Source organism: Pseudopodoces humilis, chromosome 3 (genome assembly GCF_049639895.1).
Source record: "Pseudopodoces humilis isolate 2021_Gansu_Grassland_sample_001 chromosome 3, ASM4963989v1, whole genome shotgun sequence".
In the NCBI taxonomy this organism is placed as follows: domain Eukaryota; kingdom Metazoa; phylum Chordata; class Aves; order Passeriformes; family Paridae; genus Pseudopodoces; species Pseudopodoces humilis.
In genome coordinates, this window is record NC_142202.1 from 64759213 (window position 1) to 64783589 (window position 24377).

The following is a 24377-nucleotide window of genomic DNA, read 5'->3' on the forward strand; positions in this document are numbered from 1 at the left end:
CCTCTACCGTCGTCTCTTTTTTTTCCCTTGCAAAATAAAGCCATGCAAATGCACAAACAAACCAACCTCAGCACCCTAACTTCTGGGAACAACATATCTCACTGTTTTCTTTCTGACAGTGTGGTTAACATTCTGGGGGAAATGTTGAAGATTACAGTGCTGAACTGCTGTGAAACTCCAGGTAGACTCTGAGTGTGTTCCAAAAAAGTTGGAGATAAACTCCTGGATGCTGGCTGGGTTCCCTTTTTCTGTTAAAGTGACACAACATTTTATTCATCTCACATGTGTGCTGTTTATTGCATTGCTCTGTAATACGGGCAAAAATAATAAATCGGTATCTTATTTTTTTTGGAAACTTTCCCTCTCACTGAATGCTTGGGGAGCTTGATGCAGCAATTTGATCCACTATCAAACACTGTATTTCCTTGTGCCAACACATGACTGTCTTTTAATTTGTACTAGCGTAGATGAAAAGTCCGAATTTCACATTATCACAGATACATACCGTACTTCCTTGGAAAAGGTGGACCTTTTACCCAGAGAAAAATAAAATAAAATAAAATAAAATAAAATAAAATAAAATAAAATAAAATAAAATAAAATAAAATAAAATAAAATAAAATAAAATAAAATAAAATAAAATAAAATAAAATAAAATAAAATAAAATTTGTTTTTCTTACAAAGAATAGATTAGGGCTCGTCCTGGCCGGTGGGTCAGGAGTTGCTCCCGGCCCAGCGCACGCCCCAGTGAGTGTGTGCACGCCTGTGCACGCGCTCCCGTGAGCGCGCAGACCCCGCCGCGCGCCCGTGCGGGGGTACACGCGCGTGTGTGTGCGCGCACCAGCGTGCACGTGGGTGCGCGAGGGCGCGCTGCCGGCATGTACCGGTGCCGCGCACCCGCCCTCCCGGGGCCGGGGCCGCCGCAGCCCGCGGGGCCGAAGCGGGCGGGTCCCGCCACCACCGCCGCAGCCTCCGCCGAGCCCCTCCGGCCGCGGGGGTCCGGCGGCTCCCAGAGCAGCGCATCCCACGGCTGAGCCCCGGGACCCCGCCCCCCCCGCCATTGGGCCGGCGGCGGCCCCGCCCCGCCCCGCCCCCGGCTGCCCGGCAGTTCCGCGCGGGCGGAGCGGGGAGCGGCACCCGCGGCGGCGGCGGCCCGGCGGCGGCATGGGCTGGAGCTGACAGCGCCCGCCCCGCAGACGCTGCCGAGCGCTGCCGGCGGGGGAGCAGAGAGAGCGCGGCCGCGGGGAAGAGAAAAGTTGCCGCGTCCGCCCGGGGAAACTTTGTGCAGCCGAGGCGGGGAGGGGGCGGCGGAGCCGAGCCGTCCGGTGCGGTGCGGTCCCTGCGCGGCGGCGGCGGGGCGCGCAGCGCGGCGCTGAGGCGGCGCGGGGGTCATGCCCGCCGCCAGCTTGCTGCCGCTCTTCGGTAGCGCGGCGGGGCCGGGGACGCTGGGCGGCCCCGCGGGCAGCGGCGCGGGCGGCGGGGGCAGGAAGGCGGCGGGCCCCGGCGCGTTCCGGCTGACGGAGAAGTTCGTGCTGCTGCTGGTGTTCAGCGCCTTCATCACCCTCTGCTTCGGGGCCATCTTTTTCCTGCCCGACTCCTCCAAGCTTCTCAGCGGCGTCTTCTTCCACTCGGCCGCCCTGCAGCCGCCGCCGCCGCCGCCCGGTGGGCAGCCCCGCGCCCCTCCGCAGCCCGGAGGCGGCCCGGCGGCGGCGGCGGCGGCCGCGGACGGGGCGGGCAGCCTGGAGCGGATCCGCGCGGACCACGAGCGGGCTCTGCGGGAGGCCAAGGAGACGCTGCAGAAGCTGCCCGAGGAGATCCGCAGAGATATCCGCCAGGACAAGGAGAAACTTCTGCAGGACGCCCGCGGCAGGAAGGAGGCGGGCGCCCCCGGGCTGCCCCAGCGCCTCTTCCGTCAGCCCGTCGGTGCCGTGGGGCAGGAGCCCGCCGACCCCGAGGTCCGGCAGAGGAGGGAGAAAATCAAAGAGGTGGGTGGTGGCGACTGTCGGTCCTGCTCCGGGGGATGCGCCTCGACACTCCCGCGCGGGGCAACAGGTCGCTGCCGGGTCTGGCGGCGGTGTTGGTGGATCCCTGACGCTTCTTGCCGCCTTCTCCCTGCGGGAAGGGGGTCTTTCTGGCCGGCTGTCGCTCGGTAGCCGCAGCGCGGGTCGGCGGCTTCTCCCGCTGTTGCATCCTCGCAGCCCGCGATGCATTCGCGCTTGCGAGCCCGCGCTGCCGGCTCCGTGCCGGCTCCGTGCCGGCTGCGCCTTCCTCCCTCCCGATGTTGCCGGGTTCCTCCAGCTGTTGCACCGAAATCCGCGTAGAAACCAAGCCCGGCGAGGCTTGGCAGGCTACGGGTCGCTTCGCGGGGCGCCGAGGGCTGGGGACAGCGACGCCGGGGAGAAGGAGCGGCGCGGGTCCGCCTGCGCACCCCGTGGGACGTCCCGAGGTCCGTCGGCGTGCTCGGGTGCCTCCGGGGGTGCGGGAGCCAGCGGGGCACGGCGCCCTGCCCGTGCCGCGCTCTTGGCAGAGGAGCTGCTCAGGGCTGTCCGGCGCCGGGCGAGTGCGGGGTGCAGGTGCGGTGCATCGCTCCAGAGGTGTCGCGGTCTGTCTCGGGTTCGTGCGGTTCACTGTTCAGCCATACCGGCTCTCTAAAGAGTTGAGGGCATTTGGCGAAATACAGACAATTTAGGTTACAGTGGTAAAGCGTCAGAGCTGTGTGTGCTTTGACAAATTTCCTTCAACCACCTTTTTTTTGGTCCTGCTTCTCGGTTGGTTCAGGTACCAGTTTAAATCCTTCCTGACAGAAATTCTCCAAACTGTGTCTAGGTAATGCTTTCGTGAGCAGAGCTTGACGGGGTCCTCTAGCAGAAGAATAATTTCCTTGATAATACAGTTCAACTTCCCATCAGTGCTGGCTGGTTTATTTATCGAACCGACAATTTCAGCTGCCTGCAGAGATTAGGGTTTATGAATTAATTAGTAGTATGTATTTCATGTTCTATGGTGATGGAAATGAGATAGGCGTGAGACTTACTAGAGAGTATTTCAGTATTTGTGAAACCTGGTTAGCCTTATTTAAAATGATTTGGTTTTATAGTGTGTTTGTACAGAGTGTCCTGAAAAGCGAGCTGTGATATCACACGGAGCATCAGATTATAAACTCTCACAAATATCAAGCTATGTTCTGTGCTCTGGAGTCCTTGTGTCACTTTAACTATTTCAGCAAACTGTGTAGCCTAATTATAAGTTATAAGCAGTATGTACCAATGCAAAGTATTTTGGAGGAGAAACTCTTAGGAGTACATGGTACAGACCACATCTTGAAGTATGCAGAGACTATGTTGTCTTCTGGTCTAGTCATGCAGCCTCCCTGAGGCATATAGAAAGTTAGACCAGCAAACTCTTTTTCCAGCTATGTGAAATTGCCATGTAGAAGTATTTAGAAATAATGAGGCTCCAGACCTGATGTACACAATTCTGTGATACAGAAGACTGCAACAAGTAAATAAACAGGAGGAGAAGATAACACTTAGATATACTGTTGTCTTGCTGATGCCTCTGTGTGCCAGCTAGTCTGAGTTACCTTCTATTACATGTGGATATGCATGTGTATGTGTGCATACGAACAAATGGCCAGTATCTCTGCAATTTCTTCCTCTCTTTCCTTTCCATCTTTCCCTCCACTTCCACACAGAGTATCAGTTTCACAATAGCCCCTCCAAACCGGAGTTTTGGTTGTTTAAGCATAGGAGTTGACACAGAGTCTACACTTAGTTTCCAGACCTTTGTTTTCCTTCATACCTCAGTTTAAGTCCTGAATACTAAGTGTTGTTTCTGGGACTTCCTTCTCCTCCTACATCACGGCTATGTGACATTAGCATCTCGGTTCTTTACTTTAGCATTTTTGCAGTACTTTATCTGGTTTGATTTTTGTCTGTTTCAAAGAATACATTTTTTCCATTGACAGTAAAACAGTGTTTCTGTTCTGTGCTTACTTGCTTCACATTGTTTCATGTGTTGGCCTTTTTTGTTGCTTTCCTCTTTGGCTTTTTGCAAGCTTTAGTCCCCATTTTTTGTTTTCTTTTTTTACATTGTTACCTTAGTGTCAAGAGGGATTTATAATCTGCAATCTTTTTAGCTTAGTTTTAAAACTTTAAATAGTTTTAATTTATATCCTTTTTAAAGTATGAACTTTTGTACTCTACCGTAAATGCAGGGAAACCAGTATTATCCCTTAAAGTTCTTCCCTTTGTGCCCAGTGGTTGAATGCCGGAGATGCAAACATAAAGAATCTTTCTGCTTTCATACTCTTTAGAGCCTGGAGTTTGTGTCTGCATTATATGATTTATGTCATGTATCTAGAACCCAAATTTGAAACTGCACTTATATTTTTTACAGAAGGAAGCAAGTTGCATTAAAGGAAAAGAATGCCAAAAAATAAGGTTGTTCTTCTCTGCATTTTTGTTCTGGAAGGGCTCCATCCTGCCAGCTTTATGCTGACATAAAGCTGAGAGGGGAGATACCTTAGAGATGTTTTGTCCATTTACCGTTCTAAATTTTAAGTTGACATGCATGTTTAGAAGTTGAGCCAGTACAATATCATTTGCAATCACAAAGCAATGAAATGCTGTGACTTTACAACATTTCTTAGCCAAGTTTTGTTCTAGAAATTTTAACCACTTTTCTTGCTCTTTTATATTAGGAAAAAAAAAAAAAACAACCAAAAAACAAAACAAAACAAAAACCACCAAAAAACTGGGTGAAACTTAAACCAAGTGGGAAATATAAAGGTTCTTGAACCTCTCTTAGTGCTTAAGCCAACATAATATTACCAAAAAGGAAAAGAAGTGCTAGATGCTTACTGAGCGAATAAAATACTTGTGGAAAGATGAAGAAGTAGAGATCCTGTTGCTGTCACTGCTTTTCTCTCTGTCAGAATGATATGCTTGCTCTCAAGGTCTGTGTGTGGGAACTGCCCTGCTGTGTTACACCTCTGGGGCCTGGCTGTGTGCAGGGAAGGGATGTGGGTCAGACACTAGTGGGTGCTGTGATAGTCCTCTGTTTCTCTTCTGTTGGTGTGTTGCAGTCAAACTTGGAAGAAGGAGCAGTACTGCTAGCAGTGGGGCTTTCCCCAGTACTTCCTGTTCAACTGCTGTCAGTGGCTTGTGGCTACTGTTTTTTTTACTGGATGGACTAATGTTGCCTGCCCTGAGTGCTGTCCTCATGCAGGATACCTCAGGGAGGCTCGAGCAATGAAGCACATTTTAAGCATACCAGCACACTTGCATTTGCCAGATCTTAGGTTCTTCACTCAGTTCCTCCAGTGCTCCCATGACCTGGGGCAAGGTATGGGTCCCTGGTATGCCTCACACTGGTCTCTGTTTCTATGTCCTGACAGGAGACTGTGGTTTGTATTCTTGCTCTGCCCCTCATTGCTTTGAGAGGTGGCCCCTCTTTTGAGCAACTACCTCCTGTGGTATCTTTCCCTACCTGGAAAAAAGGAGGAGTGGAAGGCAATGATGATTCCATTCCACTCAAGTGCCATGTCTTCCAGTCTCTGCTCTTGTCACTGTTGGTTGTTGTTACATGGTTGATTATGGCTGGACATCATTATTCCTGATGTCAAGGGAAGACTTGCAGGTGCATAGGTAGTTAATACAAGCAAAATAAGTGATTAGATGAGGACGGTAATAGTGGAGAGAGGCTATGAAGGCAGGAGATGCATTATTTTAATTAGGAAAATCTGATTTTGAGTCTTCTCCAAGTCTCATTTCTCTCTCTTCCAAGAAAAAATGGTGCTGGAGTTATTTAGGTGTTAAGAAAACAGCAAAACCTAAGCTCTTTTTATTTCAGGGCAAAGGAATAGAAACGATGAATGAGCTAGCTCAGGTACTAGAAGCTATATAATCACATTAGTGCGGTGCTCTGCCCAGACTAATTAATCCTGCTGAACAGCAAGCTCTTGATGTTGGTGGAGCACCATACTAATGCAGCTGTGCTGTTCTTGTACAAGGTAACTAGCTTGGACACTCTTCACATTATTGATCAGAGCTGTTTGGACATGTTTTCAGGATAAAAGCCTCCCTGGTAAACTGGAATCAACATCTGAAGAGCATGGTCATGCAGTGCTCCAAATACTTGCGCAGCTCTCAGCTGTTGCAGTCATGCAGCAAGTCCCGCAGAGAGGAATTTGAGCACCAGTCCAATGAGCTCAACAGGGCAGTGGTTGCAAGTCAGCAAAATGGACTCTGCACCTATCTCTCTATAAAGAACTGAATTGAGGGGGTATTGGCAGTGTGAATTCTGAAGCTCCCTAAGTCCTCAGTTTTCATTTTCTATGGTAGCTTTTATTCAGTTTAGTTGGAAGTCCCAGTAATGTTACAGGGATGTTCAGCAATATCTTGAGGAAAGAAAGGTTGTGAGCATGGAAATAAAGCACTAATCAGAGATCTAATATATGCTTTGAATATGAATATGAAATTATTTTACATAATTGTGTCTCTTCACTAACAAGGAGTGATGGCAAAATTATGGATGGTCAGTCACTGCTGTAGAAGGGCAATTGGCCCCTTGTGTCTTCCTGCATGCTTCTACCAGTTGTTTTCCTTCTACCTGGTATCCTGGTGCTGCTGCTCAGGAAGGTCTGGTGCCTGGCTGGATGGAGTTTTATTTCCTTATGAGGGTGTTTACACAACAAGGTGAGGTCACTAATACTTGCTATTGGAAGAGGAGAAGTCTCTTCATACCAGTTTGACTGCCTCTCCCACTATCTACTTTCTGTGATTTCCACTGCATCCCTCCATAAGCTGTTTCAGCTCAGTAAGTCAGCAGCAAAAAAAACCAAACTATGGGTTTCTGTTAAACTTCCTGTCAGGCTGGTGAGTCAGAGGTGTTAATGAAAGGGTTGACTTGGTGCTAGGTCAAGCTGTGGTGAGGGAACAGGTGGATGAAAGGTATGAAATCTGAGTAGCCATGTCTTAGCAGCTGGTGTCTGATCTTCTTGCCTAAGTCCTCCATTAAAACCAAATCTCTGCAATGAGACTTTTGCAGAGCAAAGGTTTTATCTACTGTAATAACCCTCTTTAGCAGAATGAAGTGTTTCCCTTCAGGAGATGTACTTCCCAACCCCTCTTAACAGAAAAGGAGAAAGAAAATACCAAAGCAGGAATTACAGAAGCCCCAGCCTGCTGTAGACCAAAATTCAGAGCGCTTTTACTGAGAGGAAGGTTGTGAGGACCTTCATAGGAGAGGGAACAGTTAAAATGCAGCAGTGTAAGTATTGGGTGGTTTGGGTTTTGAACAGAAAAAAACACATTCCCTGATGGTACATTTCGTTAAGAACATGATTCAGTGAAAGGAAAAGGGTTGACATGTAATGAGTCAGCAACATGGTGATTCCTGCCAACATGCTGATGATGCAATTAATGCATTTCAAAAGAAGTTTTCATGAAGTATCTTGTAACCTTAATGCTGGCATCTTATAGTTGTTATCAAGTTTGTTGAAGTTTAAAATTAATCTTGTTTTTTTTTTCTCACCCAAAGCTTTGTTTATTTACTTGTAATCTTCAGAATTTCTGTATTTGCTATTTCTTTTTGAATGTTTCATAGTACTTTCCTTCCTGATAAATACTGCTTATTGTGGTGGTTTATTGTTTTTTGTTTGGTTTTTTTAATGTTTTTTTCAAAAGCCACTGAGGAGGTGAATAAAATACCTAAAGATGGGAATCACATGTGATGATGGTAAGCTGGAGGTGGCCAGGGTTGCCTTATGATATCCAAAATGTCACAAAACAAGTTAAAGTGCTTGCTTAGGGTTAATGGCACTACAGGATGCAGAGAAGCTTCAGCTGTGTTCCTGAGTATGATTCAGTGACTTTATTAAGTATCATGTTGTATTTGGCACTCAGCAGAACCTATGGAGAGCCAGCCCAACTTGCTGGCTACCCCTGCTTTTGTTGCTTTTGTGGGTACAGAGCTGGAATGGTTTAGTGGAGGTCTGAGCACAGTGGATGCAGTGGACCTCCACTAAGCCATGACATTTGGAAAGAGAGGAAAGTAGAGGAGAATAGTCTGAGGTATCTTTATGTCCCCAAAATATGATATAGGGTATATATTTGCCAAATTAATGTTCTTCCTGCCAAGACCCCTAGGGGTTTTTTAGGGAAGGGCATTGTTTCAGGTGAGTTGTTTCAGGTGCTGCTTTAGGTTTTTTGTTTTGTTTGTTTGGGTTTTTTTGGTTTTTTTTTATGAGAACCTCATAGCCTCCCTTCAGTCAAATGATCTTGTATTTGAATTTGGATAATGATCTGGATAATTTGGATAATTCACTGTGTGACTGTGTGCATATCTGATTGGAATAGGGTGTGTTCCAAATTATTAGTTCATGTTTTTACAGCCTTGCACCTGTTTTCTGTGTGCTAAGAAGAGTATTTATTTTTCCTATCTTCAGGCTTGGTCTATATTTTCAACAGATAAATTTATCAAAACTAACTGAATGTCCTTTATAACTGGATACTCAGAATTGTGGGGAAAATGAAAAGGCTTTAAATGTTCGGTGGAAAACATCTGGCTTTCACAAAACAAACAAACAACAAAAAAAAAACCCCAAAAAACAAGCACATGATTAATTCTTTATCTTTCTGTAGAGGCAGAATGTAAATTCCGGACACACAGGACTCTTTTCATGAGAACTAAATAAGGTGATGTAAAGACATGAGTTAAAGCTTAAGCTGGAATATCTCCTTTGCTTCGGCAAAAGTTATATTTTCATGGTGATGATTTTGTATTTAATGCTAATATGGCAGCCAATTAATATAAAGAAAGAGAGTAAATCATAATGTTAGTGAGTATAGTTGCTTAAGGCTGTAGTTCTGTGCTGCAGGCAAACTGAAGCAGAAAAAATTCTACCTGTTTATTAAAATGTACTGTTAAGACCAAAAAAAGTCTTATTCAGGGAGCAAGTAAGAGTGATAGACATCCAGGCTCTGACACCTTCTTTGAATGTTAATGAAAGTACAGGATTTATGAAAAGGGGGTCATGGAGAGATAGGAGATTTCTTCTTGTGGAAAATAATTAATGTCCTTGCAGAAGGACCTTTGTAACTGTCGGATGGACAGACCTTCCCTTAAAGTTTTCTGAAACATGCTGCTCTAAGGATTGCTGAGTGTGTTAACTTCCTGTTTGGTTAGGTTGGTGTGTTTTTTGCTAGCTTGGGAAGCCAGCAAAAGAGGAAATTTCTACGATTTTCATCTCTAAGATAAGATCTTGATAAGCATTTCCTTTATTTGCAAATAACAAATTTGTCTTCCTAACTCATTTGGCACAGTAAGAGTAATGCTTCAGGAAAGTGGCTTTGATTCAGTGTTTGCTCTGTCTCAACAGTGCAGCACTTACTCTGGCAATAAATTGCCACCTGAGGTGGTACAGAGATGATGAGAGACTCTGGTTGTGTGTCTTTTTGGTAACAAACTCAGGTATTCAGATGTGTCTCTGTGTAAAGTCTGGTTTAGACATTCAGTTTTGAAGGATTTTGTGGTCTCTTTTTAAGTTATTTATAGAACTGTCATTTTAAAAGTGAGGAAAATAACTGGGGAGGGGGGGAGGATGAGGGACTGTAAATTAAGCAATATGGGCAATGTACCAGATGCTCAATATACTGGTTCCTTTTGTGTGAAAATCTTCTTTATCCACAACATTTTTCAGTTGTTTGTTTCTTGTTGGTTTGGTTTTTTTTCACCGAGTTGTCTGGGCTTTTTTAAGCATGTGATATAAAGAGTGTGTGCACACTTCTGAGCATCATCTTCTGTTTTTCTGTTTTCCATGACTCTTTTTAAGCGTGTCTGCAAGTCTGTTACGAAAACATAATTGACGAGTAATGAAGCGCATGCTTCCCCGAACCAGACTAAATGAAACTTTTTACAGACCTGTGGTCAAGCTGCAGTTTTATCGCAGTGCTTGGCAGCCCTGCCTGCAGAGTCCAGAAGGCTTTGCTGATGAGGGGAAGCAGTTGGGTTTTCTAGGGCTGAGAGCAGTCTGTTGACTCGCACAGGGCTGCACAGTGTGCTGGTTTCAGAGCAGAACTGGGATACCTGGTTCCTGTTTCTCTGTTCCCTGCTAAACCAGGGCTCTTGCTGTTCTGGGTGAAGGCTGTCCTCACTCCCAGCTGTGCTGCAGGTCTCCAGTATGGGCATGTCAGTTCATTAGGGTCAGTTTAAACCTGAGTTTTGGAGTGTGATTCATGACTGCACGTGAGCAGCTTTGCTTTACCACTAAACCACTGCTAAATGCATTGTATTATTGCAGAGGGAGGTTAAACTTTAGACTCGTGTTCTGTGTTTAGGTCACTAGCTTCGTAAGCTTTTGGAGCAACACTTGAGTGCTGTGCTCCAGTGCTGTTATGAAGGAAGGCATGTAGGATAGTAAAACTCCTAGTTTGCCTTTCTTGCATCTTGAAATTTTCAATTTGAACTCTGTTGTAACCAAGAAAGGCTTGCATGAAGTAATATGACAACTTGCTATAACTCTCCACTGTAAGCTGGTTGGATTTTATAGCTAGTGTTTATGAAGATACAGGTATTGCTCATTTTGATGCCTCTGATTTTAAAAGCTTTTCAAACAGATTGGATGAGCACATAACCTGCTGTTACATTCTTATAACTGTTAAAGTTGAACATTCACAGTCCTTGTGGGAGCACTGAGATATGCAGTCACTTAGGCAAGGGTAACTACAAGTGTAAAATCTATTTTCATTTGTCTTCCTACTCTTTCTTGGAAGCTGTATTAAAACCTTGGTTTTAAACTTGTTTTAGGAATAAAGTAAGTGGACTCTGACTTACATGAAACTTGAGCCCTTTCTTTTAAGGGCAAATCTCTAATCAGGAAAGAAAAGAAAAATAGGTGAAAATCAGAAGAGATGGTACATGATACTGTGCAAAGGACCGAAATTATTCTGTGCAATGAATGAGCTGATGACTGTGGAACATCTGGCTGTTATAAGACTTTGTGCATCTCAGAAATGCTTTTAGAAGAATCAGCTTCTTTCTCTGGTACTGGGTAAAAACAGAAGTTGTAGTTTTAATGGAAAACTATGCAGCTTTGCACTACTCATGTGAAGATAAATAATGCTGGCATTTAGGGTAGAGGTAGTATTATGTATTTTTTCATATGAATAAAGTAGAAAGAAAGTATGATACTTTCTTCCCAGAATTTTGCATCATCTCACTTGTGTAGGTGTGATTGTATTGCTTGGCAACATAAACCCTCTTTTTCGATTATTTATTAAAAGTCAGTATCAGCCTTTAAAACATTACAATAAAATTACATTAGATCAGTGTGGCTTGCTTCTTTAATTAGTATTCAGACCACTGTGAGACTTTTTTTTTTTAAAGTATCTGCATACTTTTATGCAGATACTTTTCACTTAGTTCTCTGCTTAATATAAATCTCTGCCTTTTGAAATTTCTTTTGTTCAGGGTCTGCTTTCTTCCACGGAAATAGGAAGTAGCTAGTGTAAAAGAATATTAAACTAAGAAAAGCCATTTTGCTTTCAAAGTGTAGTGCTTAAGGAGATAGAAATTTTACTATTCAGTGACAGACACATGCAGATGCAGACCCAGTCTTTAACTCCGCTGTCACTTTCCTCACTGCCTTTGAGCACTGACATCTGTTGGTGCAGTGAATGGTGGCACTGCTGATAAAGCTCTGCCCATACTGCTTGTCAGTGAGGAAATCTGTTGCTTGCTACTGTGGTTGTAGTTCTCCACCCATCTGTGATTTCAAGAATTGCACTTTAAATTCTGTGTTGGACCTAGGTAATAATACTAAATTCTTTAAAGCTTAAAGAAGAGAAATAGATGTTAATCATTTGCAGTGATGGATTTCTGTCTCGCACCCACATCATACAACAAAAAACCTAATTACCATTTAGAAAGTAGAAGAGTTACTTACATGTCACTTATTTAAAACGTTATACTACTTCAAAACTTCATGCTGCTTTCTTTGTTCTGGTGAAATCGTCTGAAGAATCACCATGGGAAAAACTATGCCAGGTAAAGACAAACTGCAAATTGACTGATGTTTTTATATCTTATTCTGTAAATCTCTAGAGTAAGCGTGGCACTGAACCTGAACTGACTGAAATAGAAAGGTGTGTGATGTTGTCAAGGGCTGAAGTGATGTCACAGATTAGGAAGGGCACTTCAAAGAAATGACCTTTCTGAAGAAAAGCCCATATGTCTTCATGCAGTTTCTTAAAAAAAAATAAATTAAAACAATTAAAAAAACCCAAACACGTATTGATAGATATGTGTTCATATCTCTGTCCACATGTGTGTTTTACATAAGAGTGAAATATGTTGTGCAATTGGTCTGTTGTCTGTAGCTGAGAATGCAGTTTGTTGGGGACAAGCTCTGAAAAAACACCTTGTGTGGTATGGTGTTTCAGACCAAGGTGTGGTCTGAAAACACACCTTGAAAAAAGTTAAAGGCATAAGATTTGTTTTGTTTTACAAACCATCACCTAAATTGAAAATATAATTAATTATACATATGCTACAAATAAAGTCCAGAGCATTAGGATGAAGCAAAGAAATCCTTGTGTTTCAATAATCAGCTTTGCTCAAGTTATTTTTTTATTATGTAAATCTAAATATTGCAGAAAGTAGATGTTCTCAGAGAAAGTTTTCAGACTTCATGGAAACAGTTTTCATATGCAGCCTTATCATCTGTGAGTGTTATGGACACTCAGTTGGTCTGCATTTATGCACACTGTAGTCCTATTTGTTCTTTTTCCCAACCTCCTGCTTACCACAGAACTTTGTTATTGAGGAGAGAGATTCAGACTTTGGACCTCTGGAGGCCTGATCTCTTGCATATAACACAGCTGACTTCAAAATAAAATTGAGTTGCTCAGTCTTATGCACTCAAGTGTGGAAAATTTCTGCAGAGGGAGATTATGCAGCCCCTCTGCACAAATGTATTCCCGTGTCTAAAGATCCTTATTGTAGGATTTTTGAATTATTATGGTATCCAGATACAGTTTCTCTTGCTGCAGCTGATGACACTGCCTTTACTTCTTTTATTGTGCCCCACTGAGATGATCTTGGCTACCTTTCTCCATGGGTACCCCCTAAGTCATTAAGAAGCCCCTCTTTTGTAGTCCAAAGCCTCATCTACCTCTTTTCATAGGTCATTGTATTCTCCATCAAAAAAATCTCTAATTGTTGCAGGAGAGCTGAAAACCAGGAACAGGGCTTCCATTTGAGGCATCAGGAACGTCACAGGGTGCTTCCCATCACAAGCATGCACTCATGCTAACACAGCCCACTCTACAGTTTGCCTTCATCATTGCAAGGATGCCTTGGTTGTTTGTGTTCAGCCAGTTGTTTCACCAGGACCACCAGGACATCTGTTCCAAAGCTGGTTTTTTTAGCCTGTAAGTTCCCATTTGATACTTAGGCATAAGATTTTTGCATTTGGTTTTATTTGGTTTCAAGAATTGGTTGTCAGCTCATGGGGTCATTCAGGTGGGAGCCCTCTTGCCCACCTTCTTGATTGCTGGAGTTTGGCTTACATGTGAAGTTGGTGACTGTGTAAGCTTGCTCTTTTGATCAATTTAACCCTGGAGACATGCCAGTTATAGCTAGCTGCTAGTTAGACTTCGGCCTGTTTACTGCTGTCTTGAGAGCGTCAAACCAGCCACTTTTTCATGAGTCTTGTCCATAACTTTTTGACTGCTTAGTGCTAAGGCAGGACTGTCAAAAAGCCTGCTCAGAAAGTCAGGGAAATTGTGTCTGCTGCACTGCCCTCATCCACAGAGCCAGTGGCTTCATCATAAGTAACGAGGTCGATATGGCACATTTTGCCTTTGGGAAATTTTCCTTGCCATTTGCAGAGGTGTTTTTGTCCTTTGTATTCCTGGAAATAGAGTCAAGGAGGTTGTGCTCCATTTTCTTCCCAAGGTTTGGAATAAAGCTGTCTTGTAATTCTCCGGAATTTCCTTCTTGGTTTTTTTTCCACAGTTACCAGTGCCTGTTTGGTTTGGTCCTTCATTTGTTGTTGCTGTAAAGGCACCTCCTGTCCTCTGGCAGCTTCCAGATGAGTTTTGGCTACCTCTTCCCTGGTGCCCAGCCAATGTTTCTGAGTTGCAGTCAGACATCTCCCCACATCTCCTCCTCCCCCCTCTTCCCTGAGGTCTTGTGCTCCACCTGAGCTCCTTATGCAGCCACCCTCCTCTCCTGATGTGGCACACTGAAGATCAGTGAGGTCTCCTGGGCACCTCAGCCCTGCAAGGGATTCTCCCATGGGTTCCTGCAGATCAGGTCCTTGAAGAAACTGCACTCATTCTCCTGCAGTTCAGGGTCTTATATTGCCTTCTGCAGTTCTTTCAGGATCATAATCTCTGCTGTGTAGCATTTAAACAGATTTGGGGTTCAGAAGTTTCTCATTCATGCATCAGTGGCTTTGAAGCAAGCTTTTATGATGGGAGTTGGGGTGGTGGAGGAAAATGCCAATGCAGCCTTTACTGGCTATTTTGCTGCCTCTCTGTTTCATTGGGGAAGCCCAGCAGGCGACTGTATGTTAGCTAAGCAGATATTTTTTGACTTAAAAAAAAATAGGAAAGGTTTACTGGACAAAGAGATTTGGTTAATATAGGGAATTGTCATTAGAATTTTTGAAATACAAGTTACTGATGGATAACAAAGCTCTTAGTTGCAGCTTTTGCCACTTTTGTGGCTGTAGGTGGGTGACTAGCACACTGGCATGATCTGGGTGCTGTTTTGAAGCATCTTTCCTCTGCACACCTCTGATCAAAATATCAGTCACCTGATGTTTATACATTGCAGATATTATGAAACTAATGATATGAAAGCTAACATAGTGTCATTTAAAAGTTGGTAGGTTTGGATTTTGTATTGAAACTTACGTGGATGCCACTAAAGTAGGTTTAAAGCACAGTTCTGTCTGATTTCTTTTTTAGTTTATAATCATATTTTTCAATTAAATTTCCATCTGTTTTTTGTGACTTATTATGGGGTTTACAGGAGAAACTGTAAATATTTTTACAGTGGTGTTGTGTTGTTGAACTACATACTGATTCGGAAGAGTCCCATTCATCAGCATTTGATTTTTGTCACTCTTTAACGTCATAAAGAGGTCTGGCTTTACAGAAGCTTGGTTTCAAAAATGAAGTCTTTCTTTACACTACCTCATGATCAGTGTCCACACCCACTTGTCACTTCTAAAAGAGTTGATTTCCAGCATTCTAGAAATACATGGGCATCCCTTCAATTTGACATAGCTATTCTGATTTTGTGATGTGAGAAGCAAAGCTCCTTCTGTCTATAGCAGGGACCTTCCTATTGCCCCAAATGTTATGTTTTTTTGTTATGGGTATGTTGTGCCCTTTGTTATGGGAACAGTGACCACACACAGTTTTTATTTGGCCCCATAAATGTGAAAAGGTAGCTGTTTAAAACCTATAATGAGTAGTTTTTGGTAGGAACTGAGTAAGTTTGAGGAAAGGGCTTTGAGGCTTTAAAAAAGAGTTAATCTTCTTTTAACTTTCATTGGACTTTTTTTTCTTTAAATTTTCTACTGTACCTGAGTATGGTTTCAATTCATCAAGGAAGTAAGTTATTTTGGATGTTGTTCAGCAATCCAAAGCATGACCAGTGGCTGCACATGTCCACTTCTACATTTTTGATTGGTGTCTTGAATCAAAAATTGAATGTTTTCCTACATAAGGCTGATCCTGTAGTCTAAGCTAGTGAAGTCACAGCATTTGGATCCCTCGCATGTGAAAAGAAACTTTTAGATGAACGGTCACCTGGTGGGCAATGAGCGAACATTTTTTTTTGTCAGCTGTAGTCTTGATCATAAGAGTCTAGGAGGACACAAATATCAATGGAGCTATTTTACATACATAGTAGTGCATTGCAATGCATTACATGCATTCACTTCAGAATACCTCCGCAGTAGCTTTATAGTGTGCTGATTACCCGTTACTGTGTTCTCGATTTTGCTGAGTCTTTCGTTACCTTTTGTTTGAGCATAGTATTTTTGTGATGCCAGTTTTATTCTTTAGTTTTCATGATGAGTTCTTCACGCTTCAGATTCCTGCTACTGTTTGCAAAATGTGTGTGTCTTCTAAGGAAGGCACAGGACCAGTGGCTGATGCCAAAGACAAGTCTCAAAACCAGCTTGAAATGTCCCCTGTGTTCATGTGAACACTGCTGTGTAAATAAATGTGGATGCGATCAGCTGTCTCAATGCCAAACACACTCAAGTGTCTGTTTTACCAGCCCTGCCTTATGTCCACATAGAGAAACATTCCCTGAGAAGTTTGTGGCTGATTTTACTGCACCATCATCAATAATGATTCTCTTGTGCTTAGTAACTTCATGTTGCCTTTAGTCCTGCTAATTATCTGGAAGAGAATATCTGATTTACAATTTTTTTTTTTATATTCCTGCTATGGTGTAATATCTGGTTTCAAATACGCTGTTTCTAGGAAGTATCCTGGGTGGTATTGTACATGCTGTAATCAAAACAAGATGGAATTAGTTACATGTTATGTTTTCTTCTCCCCATCCCCTCAGTCCCACGCAAATTTCAACTTCAGCCTTTTCCTTGGACTTGACTAAATTCCCCTAAGATGTTTTCTATAAGAAGGAGTGAAAATTTTCTGATGGGATAAGGGAAACTAGCTTGTCTTTCATTTGAAAAGTAACAGGGGATCTCGTGAATGTGACACATTTTACCAAGGAAACCAGCATTTAAGAGTGTTTGGAGTGGAGGAAGGTTTGTATGCATATGGATATATAAATCTGTATGTCTGTTGATGAAAAAAGACTAAAGAAAAAGGTCATACCCTGATATGTGGAATTATTGCCAAAGAAGTAAGCTCAAATTGTAATTTTTACTTAGCATGCTTTTCTATAACATCAATATTTCACAGCTGTTCCTGCTTGTTCAGCTGGTCCCAGACTGAAGCCTGGGAAAGGCCCTTGTTTTGGCTGGTGAGCAGGGAGGAAGTGTTTGACAGCTCAGATTATGAAAGATAGTTTTGGAAACTTAGTATGTAGCTGTATGCTGATGTATAGATGCATCATATATACATGTGTATATATATATATGCACACACATACATATATACATGTATGTAGCTGTAGGCTGATGACTATTGTAGGAACTCTGATTAAATGTTGTATTATTCATATATTTTGCCTTTTGCCCTTTGGACTGCTGGGGATAAGGAATATTTTTGGTCTTCAGAAGGGCTATTACTAACTAAATATAGACCTATTTGGCAAAACCAGTATCTGCTTGCAAGTCAGAACGTGCTGAAAAACAAATTAGATTCACTGCTTTACAGCTTACTGAAAATTCTTATCAGCAGTTCTCAATCAGCCTTTTATACAAGGTACTTGATAACAATTAATTTCTGCAGTTAATTCATGTAGTTAATTTCTCACTTTGGGACATCACTCCGTTTCAACATGCTCTCCAGCTTTTGTGAAATGGTTAGTATTACTGATGTAGCAATGACCTCAGTAGTACCTCTGGGCTAATTTAGAAATAATTCGGGGTTTTATAGCAGAATTTAATTTCTTTTAGCACCCGTCTCTAAACCCGCTTGCTTCTGTTTCTACAGAAAAGTAGTGAAAATATGTATTGTGAAGAAAAAAAGTATTTTTGCATTTTCATGACCTTTTAAGATCTGTCAACCACTTTCCCCAAATCAGCACAAACTCCTGTTCTTTTTATTCTCCCTTGGACTTTAGCAGTATACTTAAAATTCTAACCAGCCATGGTTCTGCCAGATCAGAGCTGGAAGCAAATTCACCAAAACCCAGCTGCTTTTTTGGCACACACTTTGCCACTGAAAAATCATCTCTCCCTGAAGTCATGGTGTGTGTGCTGGTGTTATTCATAGAATATCATGGCACTTGGTGCCAAGCCTTTTGGAGCGCAGGGGGCAAATATTTCTGAAAGTGAATGAAGATCGTGGAATATTTGTACTTTTTCTTGAAATTTCAGCATAGATTGAGCATATATTCCTTTATTGACTTTGTAATGTGGACTAAAGCCAAGCTAAAACTGTATTCCACTTTGTAAAAAACATACCTTCCATGAACAAATGATTACAGTAGTTTGCTTCCAAGAAGAGTGTTAGTGCACAGAGATGGAACCACTGAAATATTCCTCCATCAGGGGTGAGGTATTGAACTCTCCCACTGTCTGCCTTGTAAGGTAACTGTGACATGGTGGCATGGAGCTGGCATTTCCCAACAGTTTCCTAAAGTATTCTAATGTCCTTTCATTAGTATTGGGAACAAAGACAGAGAATTAGAGGGAACACTGCAGTGAAAGTGGGTTTCCTTTCTTTATGGCTGTATCTGTCACTTTCAAACACAGCAAATGGTGCTCCACACAGACTGCTGTTCTTCCAAAAGAAAGCAGTAAACATTTTCTCTTTAAATATATTAAAAATGGCACCAGACTACAACTATTAAACAAGTTTTTCAGGGCATATGTTTTGAAAGACTGTCATTTTTGAATTTGAGTTTATTTAATACTGTTAAGAAACTTCAAATACAGACATACTTCTGATGTGCTGCCTCTCTTGCAGACCCTTCATTTTACATTCTGCTTGACACTGCCTTGGGTTTAGTCTGCAGTCTGATTACAGCACTCACTTGCACCAGTAGGCATTATTGACTTTTGATGCTGACTTTATAACTTCCTCAAAAATGTAAACTACTTGCTCAATATTTAAACTTGATAATTTCTTGCTCTGGCATCTGGTTATTACCTATTATTAGCAAGTAGAAGAGGCATCATATATAAGGTAGGCATGAAGTCAGGTAGAGAAATGGAAAGTCAGAGCTGCTGCATGTTTTAATTACAGCGTTGTGTTGTGGGATCAGCTCTCTGGCTTTCCATCTTTGGCCAGAGGGCCCGATATGAGACCAGTTCCAGTAGCACCATGCACCAGAGCAAATCCTTCTCTCCTGTGCTGTACAGCCCAAAGGCTTTCCTGCCATATCACACTGCTCTTGGATGGGACATGAAAAGCTCCAGGCTTCAGGACTCCAGCTGTGGGCCCTGACTGGTGTGACACTTCTGGAGGGGTCCGCTTTGATGTAGCTGGAGCAATGGTTAGTGACCTATTTCAGAGTCAGTAGCAGATGAACACACTGCCTAGTAGCTCTTGTCAAAGCTACTACACCAGTATGTGTAAAAGGACTAAGCTCAAAGCTGATTTTTCCTCAAAGAAATGACAGCCTTAAAAGAATATAGGCTATTAATGGGTACAAGTATAATACAAGGAAATGAGTCTCCTCTGTTCATCAGGGTGAGGCAGTGATAGAGTTGGCTTGTTTGTTTTTATGACTGACAGATGGGACAATAAGATTTCCACTTCAATATTCACATCAGCACTTCATCGCCTTCCTTAGCTACTGCAGGTAAATTTTTAACTCTCAGTTAACCGTGTCAGCTAAAAGTTTGCAAATATGCTTAGCTGAGTGTGTTGGGTTGGCCCTGGGTGGAATTCAGATGCCCACCAAAGCTGCTCTATCTTGCCCCTCCTCTGCTGAACAGGTGAGAGAATAGAATGAAAGGCTCGTGGGTAGATGTAGGGACAGGGAGAGATCAGTCACCAGTCACCATCGTGAGCGAAACAGATTCAACATGGGAAGATCAAATTGGATTAAGGTAATGAAAAGTAAACCCAAATCTTAGAACACCTTTCCTCCACCCTTCTTTTGTTCCTGGGATTAGCTTCACTGCTAATTTTCTCTTCCACCTCCTCCTCCAGTGGTGGAGGGGACAGTTAATGAGGTCTGTGGCCAATTCATCACACATTGTCTCTGCTGCTGCTTTCTCCCCAGGGGCAGACTGTTCAAACTCTTCCTCAGCTTGGGTTTCCTCCAGCAGGAGACAGTCTTTCCCAAACTTCTCCAACATGAGCCCTTCCCACAGGCTGCAGTTCTTCATGAGCTGCTCTAGTATGGGTCCCTTCCATGGGGTGCAGTCCTTCAGGAACAGACTGCTCTAGTTTATATACAGGGAATGATGTTCCATGGTATGGAATATCCCTTTGGCCAGTTTGGTCAGCTGTCCTGGCCATGCTCCCTCACAGCTTCTTATGTACCTGCTGTCAGAGTTTGGGAAACTTGAAAAGTCCTTGATTTGCATAAGCACCACTTAGCAACAACAAAAACATTGGTGTTATCAACACTAGTCTCTTACTGAATCCAAAACTCAGCACTGTACCAGCTACTGAGAAGAAAACTAACTCCATCCCAGCCAAAATCAGGACACCAATGCACACAGGTTTGCTATTCCATGTGCTTGGCAGCCCTAAATTGCTGGACACAGGGAATGATGAATTGTTATGATTAACAGGAAACAGCTAGGATACATTGTGTCCTACTCTAAACAAGTGATGTCAGAACCTTCCAATGTGTCCTGGTTTGAAAACAAACAAACTAAAAACATTGCTAATTACAGATCCAAGCCACAATGTTCAGATGAGATCTCTGTATATGGTCAGTCATGTGGAGAAAACATGATTCAGCATTTTGTGAATGTGAGCAGACAAAACAGACGTACAGATGTGTCAGGAGGGTGTTTTTTACTGATAGTTTTCTTTCAAGTGGTCATTATAGGATGGAAACCTTGGAATGGAAAACCTATGTAGTTTTACTGTGTTAGTCCCAAACACAGCAGCAGAAGAGCTTTGGAAGAACTGAAAAGTCTTTTTCAAATTCTTTGATGTCAGAATAAAACATTTCACATTTTTGTTAAAATGTAGTGTCAGACCAACAGCTATTTCTTCCTCTTTCATTTTTGAACAGAAATATTGTGAAAGAATAAGTTCTAGGAATGAAACATAATGCGGTTTTGAGAAGATTGTAAGAAACTGTCTAAATAGGTTATGTGTTCAACTTCTGCGCTCAAAAAAGGAAGTTTGTGTAGTTCTGGTGAAATGTTATATCCTTAGGAGGACTGAAACTTCTGTTGTCCTAAACTGTCGTCTATAAGGCATGTTAATTTAACATGCTAAATGTTATATTTGAATCCTTAAAAGTTAAAAGTTCTGGATTTCTCTAATTTGATTCTGAAATCAATAAATATATTGAGACTGAGATCATGGGCAGGTAACCTGCCTCTCACTCTGAGTCAAAAATTGCTGCTCATGAACATGGTGTGGAAACTGGATACTCTGATAACATATGGCTATCTTATGTAAGGTTTTTATGGATGGATCTAATGAAGTATTTGAGAGAAGACCAGAATTGCTTCCCCATTTTAGAATGCAGGCACTAAGATTTAAAGCACATTAATTTCTTCTAATTAAAAAATAGTAGATAATTAGAAGGAAGTATATCACACATTTCAGTCAAGTCTTTTCTCCACGACAACAATCTTTACCAAAATGCATAATAAAAGCATACTTTGTTTCAAAATTTTAAGATTAAATAGAGTCTGTGTTTTTTAGGAAAGTGCTGTAATTGGGAGAAAGAGGTAAGAGTAAGGCATCAGTTTTTATGGTGCACTTAGCGGCGTTATTTACATATCTTCTGAGAAATATTCCTGTTTGTTGAATATAAAGCACATCAAATGAAACTACTAGATGATAAAATCAGAATAAACCGGTTCTTTGCATGTTATGTTGCAGAGCTGTAGAGATCTTTCTGCAGGATGTTATAAATATAAAAAATTCAAACAAGTTCAGAAAACAGTTGAGTAATTTCATGGAAGAAAACTCTACTGGGCATTATTAATCATGCAAGCATCACATCTGGCTCTGAAAATCTCCCACTCTTAAGCTCTGAACACTCCTATTACTCATAGGAAGTGTTTATTTGCTTGTACTATTCATAAGCATTTGTTAGGGGTAGGAAACTGTAGTAGATAATGCCTTTTAGACTCTGATCTAGAAGTCATTTTTTGGGTTGGGTGTCTTCTGAGAACTGGAATGGTTGTTGCCTGCCTTGTACTGAGAGAAATCTATTTTTGAGACAGGAAAACAACAACAAAAAAAGGTCCTGAGTAAAATTATTTGCCTTGTTTCAGAATGGCACAAACAGAATTCATAACTTTCATGAACAGAGTTTCATTAGTATTACCCAAATGCTCAGTTAATGAGCTTTAAACATGGGGAAAGGTCTGCTCCATTTGGTATATTTTAAGACCTCGGGATCTCCTCTCTAGTGGTTCCCTCACCTGCAGGGGGGAGAGCACCCAGGTTCCTCCTCACTGCATTGATAATGTGCCCTCAAACACCTGATTTGTTTCTCCTTGCATTCCCTTCTCCTGTTCTTTGCTTTCCAAGCTCTTTCCATTTATCTTCCTCATCACTTCCCAATTAATCAGCCCTCTTTCGCTTTTCTCACTGGCCTCAATCCTGTTAAAAGCTGCCAGTCTGTTATCTCTAGCACCTGCCTACCCTTTGTCCTGTTGCTGTCTCGTCAGTGGTGCCACAGGACAGGGTGAGCCATCTGCTCGTGGGCTGCTCCCCCTCTGTTATCTGCAGCATCTCGCACTCGCTGCTGGTGTTATCTCTGCAGAGACACCTCCAGCCTGGCACATTCCCATGCTGCCCTGCCCCACAGAGTCTGGCAGTCTGCAATTCTTTGCACCTGCGCCCCCGAAAAGGTTGCAGAAAAATGCAGTTCACACATACCTCAATGTTTATGTAACTATAGATGTAGCTGGGCGTTTCCTAAGGTCTTTCTACAGGGATAACCACAACTGTTTGCGTTGGAGATTAGGGGGCTTGGTAGTGGGAAAAGGATAAACTTGGAAAAGGGGTTGAGCCTCGAGTTGGATAGAGAGTATTCCTGGCGGAAAAATTTGAGATTTAGGCAAGAAATGTGAGACTAAAGGTCAATATATTTATTTTCAAAAAATGTTTCACCCAAAAGTAGAATCTTCAGAATTTACAAAAGTTGCTCGTGGGCAGGCAGTAAGCCAGAAATGAAAACTGACAGGACCTGTCAAGTAGGCTGCTGGGGAGGCTCAGTCCCTGCCTGCTCTGCTCCTCAGCCATCAGCCTGCCTGGAAGGGGCTTGTCAAATCCATCTTTCTATCCACAGCAAGTGAAGTTGATGCGTGTTTTCCTTGTATATGTTTGGTTGGTTGGTTGTTTTCTGTGCATTGAGGGAGAGCTGTTTATAAACATAGGCAGTAGATTTTCAACAGCAAACTTCATCCCTGGCTTTACTCTGCCAGACACTTTGTAGCTTGGTGACCTGACATAGATATTTTTTTAAATTATTATAATAATTTGGATGTTTTCACTTTTGCCATATAATTGTGCTTATCTTTGAAGTAGATCTTAGCAAAGATACATATCTTAGCTAAGCTGTTCTTAGCAAACAGCTGCAACAAACCCCTTAGATTGTTTTCATACGATAATTTGGGTTGGATGAAACCTTAAAGATCATCTAGTTCCAGGCCCCTGAAGTTGGAGCTTTAGGCTGTACTGTCCAAAACAGTTGGAGGGAGAGCAAGGACTTTGTCTTGTCTGTATTGTAGTTTACATTAAGTGCTCTGATTGATCTCCTTAAGAAGTCTTGAACTGCAAGTGAGGAATCAACAGAGGTTCTGGGAGACTTGTGTGGTTTTACATACCTGCTTGAAAAAAGCAAGAGAATTTAAAAAAAGGAGTGGCTGTAAAGCATGTCACATCCACAGTTTTTCCTTTCTCTTAGTAGCTGGCTTTCCTGTTCCTTCTTAGGAAGGGTCAGAAATTACAGGTGGTTGTTGAATGCATTGTATTATGGAGAAGCATCACACTTTCTATGTTTTTTTATGATAGCTTGTGTATTTGTGTGAGGCACCATATACGCTGAGAAACTGTAAGTTTTAGGCAGTGAAAAGCTAAAATTTTCACCCACTGTGGGAAATGGGGTTGTTTGGCCTGGAGAAAAGGAGGCTCAGAGGGGATGTTATTGCTCTCTACTACTGCCTGAAAGGAGGCTGTAGCAGGGTGAGGTTCCTCTTCCCCAGGTAATGAGCAATAGGACAAGGGGGAATGGCCTCAGTTTGCACCAGTGGAGGTTTAGGTTGGGTATTAGGAAAAGCTTTGTCACAAAAAACATTGAAACAGGCTGCCCAGGGAATCCCCATCCCTGTACGTATTTAAAAGATATGTAGTTGTAATGCTTAGGGACATATTTTGTTGGTGGCCTTGGCAGATACGGGTTAATGGTTGGACTTGGTGGCCTTAGAGGTCTTTTCCAACCTTAACAATTCTATGACTCAATAATAAGTCTCTACTGGCAGTGTTGGGTGGAAGGTATCTCCTAATAACACTGTGGTGCTTGAAAGTCATCATGCCATTATCTGTGTTACAGATAG

The 24377-nt window shown here is 42.5% G+C and overlaps 1 protein-coding gene across 1 annotated transcript in view; it reads left to right on the top strand.

The window, feature by feature from the left end:
- The first annotated feature begins 1392 nt into the window (after window positions 1-1392).
- MAN1A1 (mannosidase alpha class 1A member 1) overlaps window positions 1393-24377 on the top strand; it is a 142762-nt gene continuing 119777 nt past the window's right edge. Inside the window, exon 1 of the mRNA XM_005518316.3 lies at window positions 1393-1986. Within this exon, the coding sequence (XP_005518373.2) occupies window positions 1393-1986 (594 nt within the window). The remainder of the gene's footprint in view (window positions 1987-24377) is intronic.